This window comes from Scatophagus argus, chromosome 19 (genome assembly GCF_020382885.2).
Source record: "Scatophagus argus isolate fScaArg1 chromosome 19, fScaArg1.pri, whole genome shotgun sequence".
Classification (NCBI taxonomy): Eukaryota; Metazoa; Chordata; class Actinopteri; family Scatophagidae; genus Scatophagus; species Scatophagus argus.
This window is the reverse complement of record NC_058511.1, coordinates 1,770,560-1,791,331: the sequence shown is the minus strand read 5'-3', so window position 1 is coordinate 1,791,331 and position 20,772 is coordinate 1,770,560. Positions and strand designations below refer to the sequence as shown.

General features: G+C 46.0%; 1 protein-coding gene across 1 annotated transcript in view; it reads right to left on the bottom strand.

Annotated features, from left to right (window-relative positions):
* The window catches only part of myt1la (myelin transcription factor 1-like, a), a 47,906-nt gene that overhangs the window by 7,634 nt on the left and 19,500 nt on the right, over nt 1-20,772 (bottom strand). Inside the window, exons 6-18 of the mRNA XM_046372993.1 lie at nt 16,900-17,402; nt 14,675-15,293; nt 13,429-13,847; nt 11,019-11,153; nt 8,845-8,935; nt 7,012-7,122; nt 6,463-6,683; nt 4,629-4,909; nt 3,888-4,112; nt 1,127-1,251; nt 844-912; nt 679-741; nt 499-582 (exon numbers count right to left, since the gene is read on the bottom strand). Of these exons, the coding sequence (XP_046228949.1) occupies nt 499-582; nt 679-741; nt 844-912; nt 1,127-1,251; nt 3,888-4,112; nt 4,629-4,909; nt 6,463-6,683; nt 7,012-7,122; nt 8,845-8,935; nt 11,019-11,153; nt 13,429-13,847; nt 14,675-15,293; nt 16,900-17,402 (2,946 nt within the window). The remainder of the gene's footprint in view (nt 1-498; nt 583-678; nt 742-843; nt 913-1,126; nt 1,252-3,887; nt 4,113-4,628; nt 4,910-6,462; nt 6,684-7,011; nt 7,123-8,844; nt 8,936-11,018; nt 11,154-13,428; nt 13,848-14,674; nt 15,294-16,899; nt 17,403-20,772) is intronic.

The following is a 20,772-nucleotide window of genomic DNA, read 5'->3' as shown; positions in this document are numbered from 1 at the left end:
ACTGGGCCTGCTGGGAGCGGGAGGTGAAGTGGAGGACTGGCCACAGCTCCTCTCTAAAATATTCTATCCTAAAGTTAGAAAGGTCAGCGTACTCAGGCAGCATATTGAGAGAAAGAAGACGGACGGATGCGTCAGCAGCCTGACAGACGTCGCTGTGACGCTGCTGCTGTGCGTCCTGTTCACACACGGCCAAGCATGAATCCTGTCTCCACAGAGTTGTAAAAACTGAATTATAACCAGTTTGGTGGGTTACACTCTTTCAAACAAACTTAGTGCTGGAACATTTTGTTGGTCAACAAACAGATCATTTACTGACAGCAATTCTAAGTGATGAAAGTAGAAAGTTATCTTCCCTGAATCAGGGAGGAGGTAAAGTCAGTAATTTGACAGCATACTTCAGTGAAGCGATGGGATGAAATAAGAGCTAAGACTTCTCGTGATTCCCCCCTGATGTCTGCCAGGAGTTAAATCAAAGCTATGAAGCCTCAGAAACCTTACTTGATTGGCTCCTGGTCGTCTTTGTCCTCTTTGCTGTGGAGGATTTTGATGCCACTCTTCTTGGCTCGTGGACAACCGGACAGACTGCAGGACAGAGGACAAATTTCTAGAGACACGTGCAGTGAAGTATTGCATGTTTTTGCCACAGCCACCTGTAGTGGAAGGAACGGGTTACTCTACCTCCTGTGCGAGGCGTAGTTTCCCGTGATGTGTCCAGATCCATCACAGCCGGGAGTCGGACACCTGAGGCACAAACACAACGCAGCGTCACATGAGCACAGCAGGTTAAGGCTTGGTTAGCGGCCTTGGATGCAGCCCTGCATTATGTTGACTTGGTAGACTCACTTGAGTTCTTGTGAGTTGGTCGTCATCATCCCGCGGATGTTCTTGTCGGCCAGCTGGCAACTTGACAACCTGCAGGAGGCAAAGGGACACAAACTGAACGTCACCAACATGTTAAAATGGCAGCAGACGAGGTTTGTGCTTTAGTGAATTTCAATGAACCAGCATTTAGATCAGTTCCTTATAAACCTCACATTCACTTCTGCGATTCTGCCTGCCACCGGGCTGATTTCCTGCCTGTGTCCAGGGTCAGTGTTAATGAGAGAGAGTTACGAGGGAGGCTTACGTGACGAGCTCCTTCTTGCTCTCCTTGCAGGGCGGGTACTTGTGGTGTTTGGGGCTGGGCATGGTGACCTGGGCCGGGTAGCGCTGCTCGTCCAGCAGCTCCTGGAAGGGGTCCAGCTCGTCGCTCTGGTGTAGGGACGAGAAATAAACAGACTACCACATGTCACTACGGGCTCCGTGATAACGCGTTTACACAGAGAACATCTGCATCTGCAACATCACGTTTCCACCTGAGATGCAGGTGAGACATCGAGTTCGTCCGCCTGTACCCTGCAAAACCTGACATCTAAGTGAGACATCTTAAAACGAGGCAACATTTGCTTGTTTTTTCTTTAAAAGTCTACTGTTAAATGCGTGACAGTGAAGGCTGCATGAAGCATTTTGATTTTTAAGTAAATGAACAGTGAATGAAACAAATACCAAATGATTATATCTTAAATGTTCTTCAGAACAACAAACATCATGTGTTTGTTTATGACAGGACTTGTGACACACCAGCCGAACTGGAAGGCTTCAGTGAAATAAATCAGCACCCGCTAACCAGTTTGCGCTCCCTCTGCACCAGTTGGACTCGGTGAGCTTTTTGTGGCTGCGAGCGCTGCAGTCTGCTCTGCAGTCCACACATCACGCCTCCTCAGTCGGGAGCACAAATGGTTCAGGACCGTCTGGAGAAAATCCCGTCGGCCTGCCTGCTGCGAGCTCCAGGCTGCGGCCTCCTCTGCAACGTCGTGCTTCATTAACAAACGCAATTACTCTCCTGATTAAAACCCTTTCACTTCAGTGCTCTAAATCCAACGAGGCAAATGTAGCAATTTGCTGCATGGATTGCTCTGTGTGATATCAGATCTGGGAGGATTTAAAGCGTGCAGATGATCTATCATGTTTTACTTATGTATTAGCAGTGTAATTCAGCATCTTAATGCACCGTGCTCGCAGCTCCTGAAGCGTTCATTCAGAGAGCGGCTGCGTCTGAGCTCACGCAGTGCCACTTCTGTCCACATGAGAGCGCACTGAGCCTGCTGGAGAGACGACTGCATCCGTCCTAACACCCAGGGTTACTTATCCAAGTGCCACTTTTATTCCAACTCACAATCTTGAGAATAAAACCGACTTCTAAAACTTTGTTTGACTTAAAAATGCTCACATTGGATAAAATAAGCTTGTCAGGGTCCAGCATAATTTGGAGATGTTTGAAGATATAAACTATAAGGACAAAAATATTGCCATACAACTCTTTATTATTGAATTCAGGTGTGGTGTGGGGCTGCTCCTCAGGGTTTGGGCTCGGCCCCTGACTTCCAGTGAAGGGAAATCTTAATGCTTCAGCATACCAAGACATTTTGGACAATGCTATGCTTCCAACTTTGTGGCAACAGTTTGTTGAAGGCCCTTTTCTATTCCAGCATGACTGTGCCCCAGTGCACAAAGCAAAGCTCCATAAAGACATGGTTGGATGAGTTTGGTGTGGAAGAACTTGACTGGCCCACACAGAGTCCTGACCTCAACCCCATCCAACACCTTCTGAGTCCACATTCTGAGTGAGCAACTGAATCCACACAATGGAGCCCATAGTCACAAACTGCACTTTCTGCTCACAGTCCTGCAGCTGTCAGTGATGATGCAAATGACAAAGTCGACTGCTGAGTGTCTGAACTCTCAGTTTACCGTCTGGTGCTGCTGGAACTGATTCATTCAGCGCTGTGGGTAATAAGAGTGCAAGTTGCTTGAAAACGTATTGTTCTTTTTGGGCAAAGAACTTTTTATTGTCTTTTTAGAGCTTTCTTCAGAACACTTCTCAGAAGTTTGATAAATCCGGGTCCCGGTCTGATTAGGATTAGCCTCGTGCTGCCTGATTGTCACTTAGGATGTTTAAACTCCCTCTCTGCCTGTGACACATTTTCTCCTTTTATATTGAAGTAGTTAAAACTCAATCAACATCTTTTATTTCCTACAGAATTTAAGCTCCTGTTCCGCAGTCTCTGCATGGCCTTTCCTTATTATTTGGCTGAAGTGTTTCTATTTAGTGGCTCCAGGGAGAGGAATAACAACAAAACTGAGCAAAAACTTTGGCAAGCATCGTCGTTCTGTGCACTTATCATGCCGTTGGTTAGTGAAGGTGTACATACACACAAACTGGACTTTTCCAAACTCACAACATTCCTTCTTATGTATGTAAAGTGATGCAAAAATTATGCGCACAAGAGACCAGAAGTCCGCCCTCGCAAAATAACTCCACAACTTCACCACGATGCTTTTCTGCTGTGCATCAGAGGACAAGCATCCCTTTAAACAGCTTAGAAATCGTCTCTTAATCTACGTGTGCACCCTTTAATATAAACCTTAAATCTCTCAATTTCATGCTTCAAACCATCCATACTGGCATGATTAGGGGACAGGCTGCCTAAATATTACATTAGGTGGTTAATCATAACTGTAACGATTAAGAGTGTAGAGCTTCACTTTCATGTCTTATTAAAGGCATACGTTACATTAACGTTCAAATTAAATGTTTAAGGTGGCTTTCAGGCTTCTGTTCTCTCTGCCTTCACACCACTGAACTTCTGAACCTTCCCATGAATAGAGAAATGTGAGCCAGCACACAAACCGCTGCAGTCCTTTGGATGTAGACTCACTAACAGATCTGACTCCCGACACGTTTAGCTCTCGTTAAACTACGTAACACAGTTTTTAAACTCCCAACTGTAAACCTCTGTGGTGATTTAGATGCAGACGTATCTGACGTAGACCTTCCTTCCCGTTACCTCTTTCTGCTCCTGCTCATCTCCCAGCCGTTTCATCTTGGTGTAGTCGACGGGCAGGTCCCAGCAGTCGGCCTCGCTCAGCTGGTAGCAGCGGCTGCTGAGCAGCGCCTGCCGCTGGGGCGACATCGGCTGCAGGGGGGTTAACACCGTCCCGCTTCCCTCCGGACCGCCGGGCTGACCGGCCCCGTCCACTGCTCCGCTGTCGTCCAGCTCGCCCACCGGACTCTGATGGAGACAAACAGTGCGAGAGCTCAGAAGTCAACAAGTACAAGTGGTTGGTAAAGAAAAGCTCTCCAAAAACCAAAATTTAACAGGTGCAGTGATTTAACATTGCACTTTCACAGAGTTCAGGTGCTCACAAGTCTCAGACTAAATGCAAAACGGTCAAAATGAAAGCATTAGAGGCTGAGATGTCCTGACTCCCATGACCAGTAGACTCACCGTGTAGACGCCAGAGTCTTTAAAACACCAAGTCCCAACGTCGTAATGCAGGTTTTATGTTAAAGGTCTGGCGTCTCAAACCATCCGAGAACAGACATTGGGGTCAGTTTACTTGTTAGTACTCTCCCTGACAGGTAAGCTCTTCTGCTTGTGTAAACTCAGTACAGTGTACCTTTATAGGATCCTCATGAAAATATGCTGCTAACATTATGTGTTAATAATGTTTAAAAAAAGTCAGCTGACGGATCATCATCATTTCTTTTGTTTTCAGACATGTTTGTGTGCACCACCTCAGACTACCTGTGTCAGCAGGTCCTGGGGTTTCCCTCCCAGGGCGTGCGGGAGCTCCCTGCACCTCGTCGACAGGTTCAGGATGGCCGTGGCCGCCATGTGGGCCGCCTCCATATCGTGGGTGTAGTCGAAGCTGCTCTTACTGCAGGTGCTGCTGGCGCTGCTTCCTCCTCCTCCTCCTCCTCCTCCTCCACCTCCACCACCTCCACAGCTCAGGCTGCTGCTGCTGCTGGGAGCGTAGCTGCTGGTCGTACTGCTGGCCGGGCTGGAAGTCTTACAGTAGCGCTTAGCTGTGGGGATGCACACACGCATGGCTGATTGATGCTGGCGTTCGGCCAAACTGTGGCTAAACACAAACTGTTCTGTCGCTTTCAAATGTGCAAAAAAATATACTGATGAAGGGGGAACAAGAGAGAGAGACCCAAAGTCTTTCAGGCTGCTGATATTCAGTATTAAGACCAAAACCACTGACCCTCTGACAGGTATTATCTGCACAGCCTGATGTATCCTCATCCTCTGTGCCACAAAGCTCCATTGTTGTCCAAAAACTATTAAAAACACATCAGTAACACCCTCTTGCACTGGGTGACATGTTCCTTCATTAGCATGAGCACACACACTGTAGTTTATTTTGACTCAGTCCCACACACACACCGTCCTGCTGCCACACATACCCACTAGAGCGCCAAATGTGCATCAATCCGCCCCTGAAAATAGTTCCCAACAAATGCACTATTTCCTTTTGTCTCAGTAAAGTTTGATAAAAGCTAAAGTGGTGTTTCATTTGGGGAAACTGTTTTTCAGTCACGAAATTATATACTGAAAGTACATGTAATGATGACACTTTTTTAAATTCAGTCACAACCGCAGATTGGATAGGGAAGTCAGAACGTATTCCGAGACGGACCAACACACAGCTGCTTTTGGTCTTTCGTTCGGATTTGTCGGAAACAAGAAAAATCACCAGACAAGGAGACACAGAGAGTCAGAGGAAAATGAGACAGAGGTGAAAAGAGAGGAATCTGTCAGGACAAAGACGTTGTGATTGTGTGCTGGTGTGATGTTGAAGCACGGCTCAGCGGGCTGGAGTGATGCTGATGGAGCGAAGGATGTTGGCAAGGAGGGAGGGAGTCGTGACGAAGCGGAGCGCAGACACCTCGTCTAAAAACCTGCCCTCCTGCCTGCGTCTCACTAATGGCTCCCAGCCAGAGAAGCAGGGCTCGCCTCCATTATCTCTCTCCTGCTTCACAATCCCTCCATCTGCACCTCCTCCCACCCTCCCCCATCCATCCCTCCATCCATCCCTCCATCCATCCATCCGCTGCTCAGAGGAGGCAGGCTCTAAGCTTGGCATTTCCATAACTCTGCTCTGCTTTCACTACGGCCATGTGGAGAGGAGGAAAACACTGGCGCTTTCAGTGCTATAACAAAAGAGAAAACACCGAGTACTGAGTGTGTGTGTGTGTGTGTGTGTGTGTGTGTGTGTCAACCTTTTGGCATCAGTACAAAATGTTCTCCCTAGAACAGGAAAATGAATAGAAATCCCTCCATAGTGGGATCATCATGCAGGTTTTATTCCCTTCAGAAAGACAAAGGAATGGCAGTAAAACATCTGGAACTAAACATCAGTAATTCAAATAAGCATTTTTTTGTATTTCTCACATTTACGAGAGGAGATGAATTTGGCCTATCTAACAAACAGAAACGTGTAATATGGTTTTCACAATGATGATGTTGTTGCTTCTTGTTATTCCTCCGTAAATTCCAGTGCTGTACGACTGATGCAGCGTCTGTGTGCTGTTCAATTCACATCAGCTTGTTGGTGTGCGTTCATTTTTCTTACCGTCGTATCCCTTTGGGGAGGTGTCGCGCCCATGGTGGGACTTGGCTGTGGGGCCTCTCTTTCCGTAGCCGCCGTGCTGGCTGTCGTAGCCGGTGTAGTCGTAGCTGGTCTTGGAGTATTTTTCGAGCTCCTTGGCCAGGTTGGATCGCGGCGTGCTGGTGGGAACGTTGTTTTTGTAGCCATACTGAGGAATCTCCAGCTGCTTGACAAAACACATCGGCCTGAAATAACCAACAAGAACAGGTAAACCGTGTTAGTCAGAGTTGCAGTACCACTGTTGACCGCTGCACCATTTGGCATCCTTAATTTAAGATCCAAAAAAATTAGTCTGGAGTCACTTTCCAAAATCTCTTTTGTCTTAGGCAGTTTGGATGCTCTGCAGCTGCTTCCAAAACAAAAGAGGTGAGGGAAGTTCGCTGTGCCATTCGGCCTCCCTGATTAAAACAAAACAGTATTATATCGACTTTGAGTTTCTAGTACGTTGTAGGGGGCTGCACTGCATGACAAAACATGTGATCACTAATGAAAATCAATAACGTTGGATGGTACCTGAGGACGCGGTCTGACGTCTGATTGGTTTTACTGCCGCTGTCGGTCGAGTGGCTCTTCTCATGGACCTTCGCCATCTTCTCTGCTGCAGCAATGGGACAGCCAGACAGACTGGAGGAGGACGGGGGGGGGCAGATATCACACAGCCTGGTTAGATACTGTACTGAACACACACACACACACACGCACACAAACGCAGCATCTGGCTCCGAATGAAGAGAAATGCAGCTGTCAGTAACAGCAGTTCAGAATAAATTATGGATTTTAAATGGCCTACTTTATGACTGGTTTGTGACTGACTGACCGACTGGTTCACTGACTGACCGACTGGTTTAGAGCTGCTGTAGGCTTAGCTAATGAAACTCCTGTTGTCCACCAGGCAGTGTGAAGCAAAGTAAATTAGCTGAAGCACAGTTTGTATTCATAACTTGCTGCTTCTCCGTCTGTGTGTCACTCGAATCCCAATCACCTCACACACAGAAGGAAGGAAATGTTGTTCTTAACACACACACACACACATTTTGAAGAATGACAGGAGTGTGTGAGGAGTGTGTGACAGATCAGCACGGTGGCTGCTGCTGTTGCTGCTGCTGCTGTGAAGGTGTTTCCATGGCGACTGCCAGACATGAAAGCTGTGGAAGCTGGTAGCTAACAGTAGCTAAGCTAGCTAGCTAGTGCTTTGTTTCCTCTCCCAATGGAGCTGTGCTACATAACACACCCTGCAGCCACGTCTGAGCGAGTGTGTGTGTGTGTGTGTGTGTGTACTTCTCTGTCTGCTAGTGCACATGTACTGCTGTCTGTGAGCTAATTTCCAAATGTCTGACTGTGTGTGTGTGTGTGCGGTTATGAGAATGTGTGTTTCAGTAAGATTTTGTGCACGCAGTGTGTATGTCTGAGATCTGAGGCTCTACGTACATGTGACACAATGAGTGTGAATCCTAATCACATTACATAATTCAAAATATGAGTGTGTGTGTGTGTGCGTGCGTGTGTGTGCACATGCGTGTGTGTTTGCTGCCTGCTTGTGATGCTCAGCTCTGCCTGTTAATCAGCCAAACTGCTGATGTGACGCAGACGCACCTTCAGCTCAAACATGACAAAGTTAATTAAGTTAAGCCTCTTTTCCCACATGCATCTCAGTGAGGCCTTTTTGCATGACGGCACAAGAACTTTTCAAGGAAATCAGGGTCAAGATTAACCTCTGCAGATCTGTGGCCAACAGCTCATTTAACGAACAAAACACAAAAACAAAGACCTCGTGTAGAATGAGAAACTATCACAAGAGGCTTCTGTCTTTTCAAGACTGATGGCAGAACTGCAGAAAAACAAGGCCGCTGTTCACATGTTTCTATTTTTACTGTCCAGTGGAATCAACAGAAACGTGACTTACATGAGACTCCACATCTCACAAAGCTCACGTTAGGGCCTGGTCTTAGCTTCAGTTGTGTAAAAAAACCAAACAATATTAGCAGCACTGAGAGATCAGGATTCAGAGGCCAACAGACTTGCAAGTGACTTGTAATATTTTTTTTAATAAAGACTCGACTTGGACTTTTCCTTAAGGACTTGAGACTTGTTGAGAAACACAGTTGATGAATCATGTGTGATTTTCAATGTACAGTGCCTAGTTTACATTAGGGATGTGGCTACCAGTCGGGAAACGAACAGGCATCACTGAAATGATGGAAGCTGAACGTCAGTAACTTCTTCCACCTTAAATTGCTCCCTCAAAGAACACGTAAACTTACAGTGTTTGTACTGTAAATGTGCCACTTTCACATGTCAGCAGTGTTACTCAGCTGTTAGCGGCCCGGCTGAAGGACGCTCACTCACCTGCGGTGCGAGTTCCTGTTGCTATTGACATGACCCCGTCCAGAGCAGCCGGGAGTGGGGCACTTTAAAACATTTTCATACATGGCAAGGACTTTGACAGACAGGAAAAGGTGAGAAAGACAGCGAGGGTTAGGAGCAGACAGGAGAGATACCAAGCGCTCAGCTACAACGGTTAGGCATGCACAGGTTACAGCTGCACGACAACGGGCCACCAAAGTCTCAAAAAGGAAGGACAAACACGGCAGCAAACATTCAGCGCAAAAGGATCGTGTGTCAGCAGCAGGACGGTCACACAATTTCACCTGTTGGTCCGGGGAAACAACAGTTCACTGAGGGAGCACAAAGTTCACATTTAACGTGTCGCCCTCACAAACTGCTGTCTGTTTCCAGTCAATCGCTTCCTGCTGGAGAAACACACGTCCTCATTTGCGTTTTGATCAGTGTGCTCGATTCATGAACAGAGTTTGTCATGCACAGTGACAATCTACTGAAGACTCTGCAGATAGTAAAGGAACAACATGTGTGTGTGAAACTAAATGTCGCAATACAACAAAGGTTACCAGTTCAATTTGTCTGTAATGTATCATCTGTCTTCTTGCAAGTCTTTAAATCTTCCTGTCGAACGATGACATTGCAAACACTCATTTGACATTTTACACACTGCATAAAATATTTTCATGTCATACGTGAACATGCCATAATTCCACGTTACATCCCAGGTGTCGACCATCAGAACTGAATGGATGACGTGGAGGCCAGAACTGTTCAGTTACCCCCCACAGAGGAATTACCCCTTACTTTATATTATATATTTATCTACTACTAATTGTACTATTCTGAACGTGTGTTCCCTTCTGTTCTTCTTTATGCTGTGGCATTTTGTAGGGGCAACACCCACCGAGGTGCCTTCGTCTAATGTAGTGTGTTACCTGTGAGTTCAGCGTGCGTGATTTAAGAAGGCTGGGATGTTCTCTTTTGTTCTCATGCAGGTCGATTTGTGAGTTTTTGCAGGCAGCAGGTGACTCAGACTGTTCATGCTGTTCACGTTACATCAGCAGCACAGACACCAAAACCAGACATCAGGCAGGTGTGATGAGGAGGAAGAAAAGAAAGGACACCAAACTGAAGCAAAAGAAAAAACAAAACCTCTCCATTGTTCCAGAAGGGGACAAACTTTTGAGATTTCATTTCCTTTAACGTGTTTACTTTAGATCCACGATAATGTTTTGCAGTGATCGCGAGCAACAAATCCTCAGCTCCACTTTCAGCTCTTACACCAAGTCAAACCCAGCATACAGGACTCCCAACACAACAAAACACAAAGTGTAGTCATGCAGCACGCAGGCACGATGATGGACAGCTAACATGCCCAGCGTTGCTCAGCTTTTACTGCCACACACAATCCATCTAACAAGTCATTTGAAGTCAGTTATTACTTCTTTAAATATAATTTTTTTTTAAAATCAAGAGAAAAATTTCGGCATGTTGAGATTGTCCCACGTGTGTCCACTGAAAGTGAGTTTTTGGAATCAGGTGGCATTAAACTGGTCAGGCCAGTAAAGAAACTTCAGTCAGAGGAAGTTTTGGATCATGAAGTTGGTGATGTCTTCCAACACTGACTGAAATTTATAAGAGCCATGACACTGTGTGCATGGGAAAGGACAACACTGGTGTACATGTTGCCAGTTTCTTCTACATGCTGTCAGATAACAAGCTGTGGGCATATTTTTAATTTACGATTATGGTTTCTGATCCACAAACATTTCTCAGAGGCAAAAATAAAGTCGTAAACTTTAAGCACTGAACATTAAAGCGTGTAAACCCATTTTAGCAGACACCTAAAATAAAAGTATTAACCTGAAAATGAGCATAATATAACCCTCAAGTCTTTCCATCTTGGGAGCATTAATCTGAGGAGTAGTGGTAACCCTCTTTGTTAATCTAACCAGAATAAACAGCTTCAATCGGCGACCATTACTGTTGTACATATTTGTGACTCAGCATTAAGATAATTCCTGTGTCCACACCACCTCTGAGAAACGATTGTACAATTAAAACCACAAGCTACAACATCAGAGTGACGCGCGACACTCGCTGAAATGACTTGTCAGACTCTTATTATTTTGAGATTTTTAAAGCTTCCGTGCAGTATGACGGCCAGGCAGTGGACCTACTCTCAGGCGGGACTCGGTCTTTGTGAGGACACCCGGACAGGCTTCGGTGGTGTGGGTACAGACCCGTCACGTGACCAGTCCCGTCACAACCCGGCGTTGGACACTTACTCTCCTTCTTCTCCCCTCTTGAAGAGTCTGAGGAGGACAGAGGGATGAGACAGAGACTGGCATCAAAGCACCGAAAGCGAACCAGCTCTGGCCCAGATCTGTGCGATTTGGCCGGCAGCTTGGCTCTAGATCTCTGAACTGACGCCCACATCTCAGATTTGTTTCGCGAGCCAAACAGAGCTACTGATGTACCAACTACCAAACAACTGACCGACTTAAAATGACATTCGTCTCTACTGACTGGTCTGAGGAAAACAAAACAAAATATCCCCTCCAACAAGAAACCAGCTAACACGAATGTCTGAATGAACAGAGAAAGGCTCCAGTTTTGTTGTTGTGGGTTTGGGTCTGTTGGGTTGGGAATCAGCTCTGGTTGGCAGCACTTGGGTCAGCTCTGAAATTGTCCTGAGCATAATGAAAAGCTTTGCTGTGGACGAAAGAAACGTCCTCTGGGCTAACAAAGGTATCGTCTGTGCTAATGAAGCAGTGTGAAGCCCATCTGAGTGTGCTGCGTGGCTGACGACTGCACAGCTCTGACTCCCTCCCAGTGGCAGCGGTGGGGTTGGATTTAGAGAAATAGGCCGCAGATAGCGTCCCACAGATGGATTTGCTCTCCTAACGGGCCGTACAGATTGCCATTACTCATGCCTGACAAGCCGGCCGTCTGATGTTCCCACACCGGCCTATTTTAACAACATAAGCTGCTGTCAGAGGAAAACCATGCATCTGCAAAAAAAGCCTGTGTTGGTGCTGAATGCAGAAAATGAGTGCCCATTATCTCATAGGCGGCCGTGTACAGCATTTCTGAAATAACACAATGGGATTTTAACAGGTTTAAGAGCCCAGGGGTCAGAAAACTCATTCAACCCAGAAATGTGCACAGAAATGTTTGAACCAGAGAGGAAAGAGACTCACATTAAAGTTACAGGAGTTTTTTTCCCGCTGCAGCACTGATAGCCTCCGGCTGCTGCAGTGCTGAGGGTTACAATAAGTCAGGCAGACAAGATAAACTTTGTCTCTGCTGACCTCGGGTCAGATTTTTGGAGTCAGAGCAGATTCAGGTCAAATAGAAGAATATTTGTTGCAGAGAACAGTATGTGATGGTTTTCATCATCTTACAGTGTGCTGAAATTTTACTGCTAAATTAACAAGACGTTTATTTTAAATCTTTATGACATTATTTCGTTTTGATGGAGTAGAGCTACACAGTGTCTGGCTGACTCAATGACATGTGCCTCTGGAAGTCCAGTCGTATAGTAAAAATAGTAAAATAGTCCTGGTGTGAAAAAAAACCCTCACAGTTTCTCTTTGTCAGTGTAAGATATCCGAGTGCACCACCATGTGACCATGTGTCAACAAAACTTCTCATACACACAAAGAACTTCTTCAATTCAACATGTGAGCTTTCATACCTCGAGACTGTGTTCAGATACATCATGACTACCGACATGAGACTTTTGACTGACCTGCTGTTCAGCAGTGTCCACAGAGAATCAACATATACTATATATACTATATACACGATAGATATACACCTGTCTGCATATGAAAGTATGCAGACAGGTGTCTTCATGGGGCTGTTCCTCAGGGTTTAAGATAAGATAAGAAAAGATAAGATGAACTTTATTGATCATGCAGTGGGGAAATTCGCTTGTTGTGGCAGCTCACAAGGACAGAAGAGGAGTGCAAAAAGCAAAAAGTGTGCAAAAACAGTTACAAAAGAATGTAGAGGTAAAATAAATAAACAATTTGGGCTCGGCCCCTGACTTCCAGTGAAGGGAAATCTTAATGCTTCAGCATACCAAGACATTTTGGACAATGCTATGCTTCCAACTTTGTGGCAACAGTTTGTTGAAGGCCCTTTTCTATTCCAGCATGACTGTGCCCCAGTGCACAAAGCAAAGCTCCATAAAGACATGGTTGGATGAGTTTGGTGTGGAAGAACTTGACTGGCCCACACAGAGCCCTGACCTCAACCCCATCCAACACCTTTGGGATGAACTGGAACGGAGATTGTGAGCCAGGCCTTTTGGTCCAACATCAGTGTGTGACCTCACAAATGCTCTACTGCATGAATGGGCACAAATTCCCACAGAAACACTCCAACATGTTGTGGAAAGCCTTCACAGAAGAGTGGAAGCTGTTAGAGCTGCAAAGCTGTCTGTGTGTTTAGAATGAGACGTCATTAAAGTCCCTGTTGGTGTGAAGGTCACGTGTCCCAATACTTTTGTCTATATAGTGTATATGGTCTCAGATCAGTAATGGCACAGTAAGGTTCAGTGTGTGGGTTTTTCCTGCGTACCTTTAGGATAGTAAGCCCTCTTCAACCCGTCATTTTGCGCTCTGGACTTGCGCTCTTCGCCAGCGCTGTTCAGCCTCGGGCTTTGCTCGCCGTGGCCACGATGGTGATGATGGTGATCCCGGCGAGGAAACGTGTGCTCTGAGGCCATGCGGTCCCTCATGACCTTTGCCCTCTCTGATTCCAGGGCAATGGCCTTCTCCAGCAGCGACAGATTTCCCTTGGCCATGTCGAAGGTCTCGTCTGAGCGGTCAGAGGCCACCGAAGTGGTATCTTCATCGCCCTCCTGGCTGCAGCTGGTTGGATAACCTCTGGATGCTGGGCTCAACTGCTCTTCCAGTTTCATCAGGTTCGCCATGTCAGAGTAGTTGCGTTCCAGACACCTGGGCTCCCCCTGTGCACCCTGCTGGCAGCTGTCGTACCTGAGGGGTAAGGAGGTCAAGAAATGACCACGAGCGAATGGCGAAACACAGGAAGTTCAGGCTGTCTGGAGAAATAACAGTTTGCCCAGGACACCAGACATCACTTATCGGTCCAGTTCCACTCAGTCATTAATACAGAGAGGTTTGAAATTACTTTTAAAACATTAACGTCCACAGTCTAATTTTATATCATTTCCTTTACAGCACTTAAAGTACTGACTGAGTGCAAATCCACAGTACAAAATTTTTCACAATGTTCAAATCAGCTTTCCCTACATTTTTCTTAACATTCAAATGATGGTTAAAAACTGTTTTGGCATCAAAGGAAAAAGAAAATGAAATCTGTTTACCAATCAAATGTTTATCATGAAATCAAACATTTCGATTCTGTCACGTGGGCACATGTTGACAGCTTCCACACCAAGTTTTGTGTTTCCAACTCTGACACAAAACATAACTTACTGCCATAAACCTTGAACGAAACAGGCTCCTGCTTTTATGGATTGTGGAAAACCCGTCAGTTCCATCTCCAGCGTCCTGCTGCTCACATTTATGCGGCATTTTTTTGACAAACGAGTGTTATCACGGGCTGCTGTAATTCCGTTAGCCCTCTCTTACCGAAGGGCTGAACAGCCTTGGATACAACCTTAAAACAAAGTGTTTTATAAACAACATCCTGCACCCCCACAGTTTGAAAACCCTGATGTGGAGGAACTGGACCCTCCAAATACTTTCGACAGAAAATAACCCAGATTTCCCTTCAAATCAGACCCACTGAGTCACAGCAGAAATGATAATGGTGGATATGAATATCCACTCTTAGCTACCTGTTCAGGTGATGCATCATCTGCTGGTCTGTTGGAAGCTGGTGGTGGAGGGCGGGGCGATCAGACGTCTGTGTCTCGCTCAGTTTCCGAGCCAGATCGAAGCACTGGTTCCTCAGACACTCCAGACTGCTGAGACACACATCCTCCTCGCTCTCGTCCGCCTGAACTCTAACGCCCACGCCAGGCCTCCCGTTGGCATGGTGGCCACCATCCACCATGGCACCCTCGGGGTACCCGTCCTCGGGCAGCATGGCGCCGTGACCCTGCGCGAGGAGCTTCAGCGAATCTACCGTCTCTCTGACCACATCGCTGTCCAGGTCCACGCTCAGCTCGCCCTTCCCGTCCCCCTGATCGCTACCGTCATCGTCATCATCATCTTCATCTTCCCCGGCGCTGTTGGAAGAGTTGCTGTTCATCTCGGACTCGGTCATGGCCTGGTAGGCGGCGTCTTCTGCGATCTTGCCCAGGTTGAGCAGCGACTTAGCGACCAGCTCGTCGTAGTTCTCGTACTCCTCTCCGGTGCCGTTACCGGCGCTGACGGTGCAGCTGTTGTTGTTGTTGTCGTCCTTCAGAATTGGAATGAGCTTTGATTGTCCACTGGGTTTGTAGTGGTTCTCTGCTGTCAGGAAAGAAAAAAATGAAACAAACCTCTGAGCCTTTACGGTGTTAAGACATCAAAAAACAAAACCCATCTCACATTAAAGCTCGTTTTTATGGATTAGCACGGTTTTGCTCAGTATTTTGCATTATGAATAACACATACAGTAGATACTATAATAGCAGATGACAATATAACTATATCTTGTATTTTACAGAACCAAAATCCTGCAAATGAAGTTAAAATGAAGCTCATGCAGCCTCCAATAAACCTCATATATTTCTGAATACATTAGCTGCGCCCCTCCTAATTATGATCCACTGTTTACTCACAAAAAACATACAACCCAGAGCTGTGCAGAGCAGCGCTGCTCTCCGCGCTAAGCCTCACTGTTGATTTTGGGGACAGAGACGGCGAATGAGAGCAGAGAAATTGAAAAGGGAGGCGTGCGAGGTGCTCCGATTCGGGAGCCATAAATATTCTCAGGAGAAGAAGCCAAGACAGAGCGCATGTGACACATCCGCCGAGACGAGGAGGCGAACGGGAGGGGAGGGGAGGGTGGGAGTTAATAACTCAGCAGAGCTCCTCTCCCGATTATTCGTGAAGCGCTGTCAGAAGCGATTGAGGACACGGGGGGTGTTGGGGGGGAGAATCGAGGGAAACATGGCGGGCGGGAGAGCGCAGAGCATCTGGTCTACCGCTCAGCAGCTTTCACCACTTTTTTCTCTTCCACTGCAATGCATACAAGACCCGACACGAGTTCACCAAGGACCAGAATATGAACCCCTATCTGAACCTGCAACTTCGCTGGGTTCATCTACCTGTCAAAGTGATCGCTTTCTGGCTTTTCTGCAGATGTCTGCTTTATGGAAAAGTTCCACATTGACTCAGGTCAAACATGATGGAACAATTTCGGATTGAGCTGCAGTTCTCTACCACACAAGACTCAGAGACTGTCCTCCAAAAAAGTACAAATGAGACAGCCAGTGTTGCTGTTCAACACCTTTATGCACCTTTGTGACTGTGTCTCACAGCTAAGTGTCATATCGTTTCATTTGATGTTGGAGTCTTGTAGTCACAAGGCATCCATGGATGTGACATATTGTGTGTTAACTGTGGCAAAGACCTTGGACGGGTCACCAGTCCATCACAGGGCTGACACATATAGACACAAAAAACTACTGACACATGTTATTGGCAAATTAGAGTTCTTTCTGTGAGGCGTTCGGAGGCTTTTTGGTAAACCACTGACGTGTCACCACTTCCTCCCATTATGTGTAAATGAAGTCAAAACATGCCAGATAAGAGCGCTGACATCATGTTCTGGTGACATCATTTGGAGCCAGAGTCTGTGCACTAGAGATCAGCAGGTGGAGCTGCAGCGACATGCACCCACTTGACCCAATCAGGAGCAGCGCTCAGCTGTCAATCATGATGTTTTAGCTCCTTTTTTTATAGCATCAAATAATTAAATGAGATCAAACTGATCAGAAAAATCAACAAGTGAGCAGACACAAGGGATCCACAGGAAATGAGGCTGGCATGTAAACCACGTATTTTTAACTATCACACAGGGAACAAAATGCAGGAAATAAGCAGCCAAAAAACAGGGAATCTGCAAACTCACCATGCTGACGATTCTGCTCCTCCTCTTCCTCCTCCTCTTGGTCGTCTTCCTCTCCCTCATCCTCCTGCTCCTCCTCATCATCTCCATCCTCCACTTCTTCCTCCTCCTCGTACATCCCCTCCTCCTCCGCCCGTTCACCTCCCATTGTCGTAACTGCTCTCTCCACCTCTACGTCCTCCTCTTCATCCTCCTCGTCCTCGTCCTCGTCCTCCCCCTGCTCCTCGTTGTCTTCTGAGAACTCGTCCTCCACATCTCCGTCTTCATCCCCTTCTCGCTCCCCCTCCTCTTCCTCCTCGCCCTCCTCTGCTACTTCCCCCTGCTCCTTGCCTTCCTCTCCCGCCTCCATGGCTTCAATCTCATAACTGGTGTAGGCTCTCGCATCCTCCTCCTCCTCCTCCTCCTCTCCCGGGCAGGAGGTGAGGAAGGGCCTCCTCTTGGCAGCAGGCTCCAGTGGCTGTTTTTCCAGAGCTTTCCTCTTCTTGGCCAGCGGGCAGCCATAGACACTGAAGCAAGACAGGAGGGCACATACATGATCTTTGTTCTCTTATTTACTATTTGATCTTTTGAGCAATTTCAACTTCATCCTCACTGGCCCAAAGCTGTGTGTTCTGCCGCTAACTGGAGCTGATTCTCAGGTCAAGAAAGTCTGAAAACAGAGCAACAATCTGGCAGACACACTGGGGCCACAGCACATTTGATCCTACGTTTTGCCAGCACTCAGCCGTAAACAACTTGTCTAGCTTGGTCTGATATTAATTTTGGCCCTTCAGAACCATTAAATGGTAGACAGACAAAAGATCACAGCAGTATGGACGACCACTGAGCCTCCAATCTGCTTGATAAAACCCACTAACGGGCATAACCTGAATAACAATTTAATGTTATTTATTTAATATGAAATGTTAGTGACATTAACTATGCTGATTCTTCAGCCAATCATCATTTGTTGCGATTGGCTGAAACATTGTTTTCACCTGTGAATAACCAGTTAATCACGGAGACACTTTGACTCGTATGTATATTGCTGCTTTCAAAAATGATGTGATCTCAAAATATTGGTTTCATGAGAACATAAAGCCTGTTCTGTCGAGATCGCGCCATAGCGGCTCGTTACTGTCAGGACTGAAAAAAGGATTCATGTAAAAACACATAAAAACAACCAACTGCCCCTGCAGCCTCTTTTGTGTTTTGCTACAGTAGGAACTGAAGCAAACGAACCATGTGATTCTGCAGTGTTCAGATGTTTTCTAGCTTTTTAAAAAAAGGCCAGAGCCTGATGTGGCAGAGAGCTGTGAGAGGTCAGAGGTCAAAGAGCTGCGACTCCCTCTGCTGTGGTTCATGCGCTCAGACACTGCAGTGGTTTTCCACTCGCCCTCATTCAGGAGGAGAATCAGACCCTAAAAAACCCCCGAAGCTTATTCAACCAGGGCCTCAATTACGCAAATCCCATTATAGTCATTAACTGTTGGGAAAATTCAGCTTTAATTGCTCCAAAACAGCAAGCACAATTATACACGGCTTTAATGTGGATTTTAGGAAATCAATTAGTGCATTTCCATATGAAAGAGCTTATTTTGTGTTTGGAGGCCGAGTCGAAGGAGGTGACGCTGCTTTTCTGACTAAAACCGCTGTTTGCCTGACGAACGTGCAAAAAACATAACATATTTCAACCATTTCACAAAGACTTTCTTCTTCTTTCTTTACATGACAAAGCGACCATCGGCGTCGGCGTTACCCTGCGATGAACAGCCCTCTGAATGATCACGACACTCACTTATTTCTATGATATTTCTAAGGGGAACAGAACTGTACAGTAGTCACAATAGTCACTGAAATTAAAGACAGATAGAGGAGAAACTGATTAAATCCATTTCATTCAGCATATAACACCGCAGTGTATATTTCTACCTGATAACACACCTCTCTTCTAATGATGCCTCCATCCTTCACCTTATAAGCTGTCGGTTTGCCTGTGTGTGTGTGTGTGTGTGTGCGTGTGTGCGTGTGTGTGTGTGACCTTAGCCACCTTGCTGTCTCCCGTCAATTAAAATTCCGGTGGTAATTAAAGCAGATCAGAAACGAGGGAATGCTGCAGACAAGGGCGAGAGACTGCGCATGGTAATTATGTGGAGGGAGAGCGAGGGGGGGGTTCACACATCACATTTTCTCTTGTTACTAAACTGATGTGCTGCAGTCTGATATGATGCAACGTGATTGATTACATACTGCGTGTTGAATCAATCAAAGACATTAACTGAACACAAGTGCTGTACTGGCCCAAATATTTATTATTATTATTATTATTAATATATAAAAATGAATTTGTAGGAAGTGTGTTATATCTGAGAACTACACATGTATGTATGTATGTATGTATGTATTCCCAGCATCAGATGTTCTAGAAGAAGTATGAGAACACCACTTTCTGCAGAGAATCTTGTATTATGGGCTGTTGCTAGGTTATCAACTTAGCTCAGGTCTGTTAGAATCAGTCAGCTTCTTTTGGCTTCTGTAACATGTTTTACTGCCGCGGTGGACACCTGGAAGCCCCTGCTGTCTCTCTGACGACCCCTGGAGCCGATTTTCATTCGGTTATCTTCATTACTGTCTTACTTACCGCAATAAAGAGAAGCTGGAGCTTCCAGGTCTGAAAAGTGACTACCTGAAACCTGCATTCTTTCTAATGGACAGCAGGGGGCAACTCCACTGGCTTCAAACAGGACACTGATTGTATATAAGCTTATGAGAAAATGAATCTACTTCTCACTTGATTTATGACCTCAGTAAACAGTTTCCTAATGAGTTCATGGTTTCAGTCTTCTCCAGTATGACGTGATGTTCATTTTGTAAACTGTGGTATAATTTCGAGTAAAACAGACGAAAAAGTAGTGTTTTAGGGTGGGGCGACTGTCTGATTGACAAGTCAGTACTGCAACATGTCCTCAAGTTTTAAGTCAGATCCAATCAGCTCGGCTGCACGCTCGCCTCCAAATATGGCCACTTCTGGCTTCAAAAGATGCCAAGATGGTGACGGCTGCAATGCCAAACCCCTTCAAGTCTTGCTGGGTTGACACTTGGTTTCACCAGTCGCTCGACTGAGCTTGAAGCATCTGTACTGTTGCCACGGTTACCTGCAGTTCAGTATACCTTGAGCACTTAATTCACCACTGGAGTGAGACAAACTGGTGGCTAATAAACTATCTGCTTCATTAATTATTAAAGGCTGAATTATTGTTGGGTTTGATTTGTCAAATTGTTTCCTTAGATGGTTAAAGCTGCAAAATCGTGATTTTAATATTAGTTTATTGCTGAGGCGTCTGGTTGTGTTGCAGTGTTTGCTCTCTGGTGTCCCTGTCTGGCCTCACTCCTCAGCATAAATATAATCTTTAGTTATTATCAACTCTGTGTTTTTCTCTTTCTAATGCTATACCCCTTACTCCACACACTAACCTCTCCAGGTCAGTAGATGTGGACACACACACGCACACACACACACACACACACACTACCCATAAATATCCTTCTTAATCTAATCTAATCTCTACTCGTATCGTCATCACATTCATCACTTTAACTGTTTCGTGTTCCTGTCCGTCTTGTTTATAACTGATGTCACTCTTTATGTTGTGCTAGTTCACCAATAATTTACACAATAATTACTTTAAATGATTATACATCTTGGAGTCGGTGAAGACTGCGACGCAGGCAACAAAAATATCGGCTGTGGTGTGATAATTACATCCAGGTACGTGTGTTAGGTGGCATAACTGGCACAAGCAGACGAGGGGGAGTCAGAGGGGAGTCTGTAAGAGATCGGGTGGTGCCGGGGAGACGGGTGGCGGCGGTGGTGGTGTTGGGGGGGGCTAATGTGGG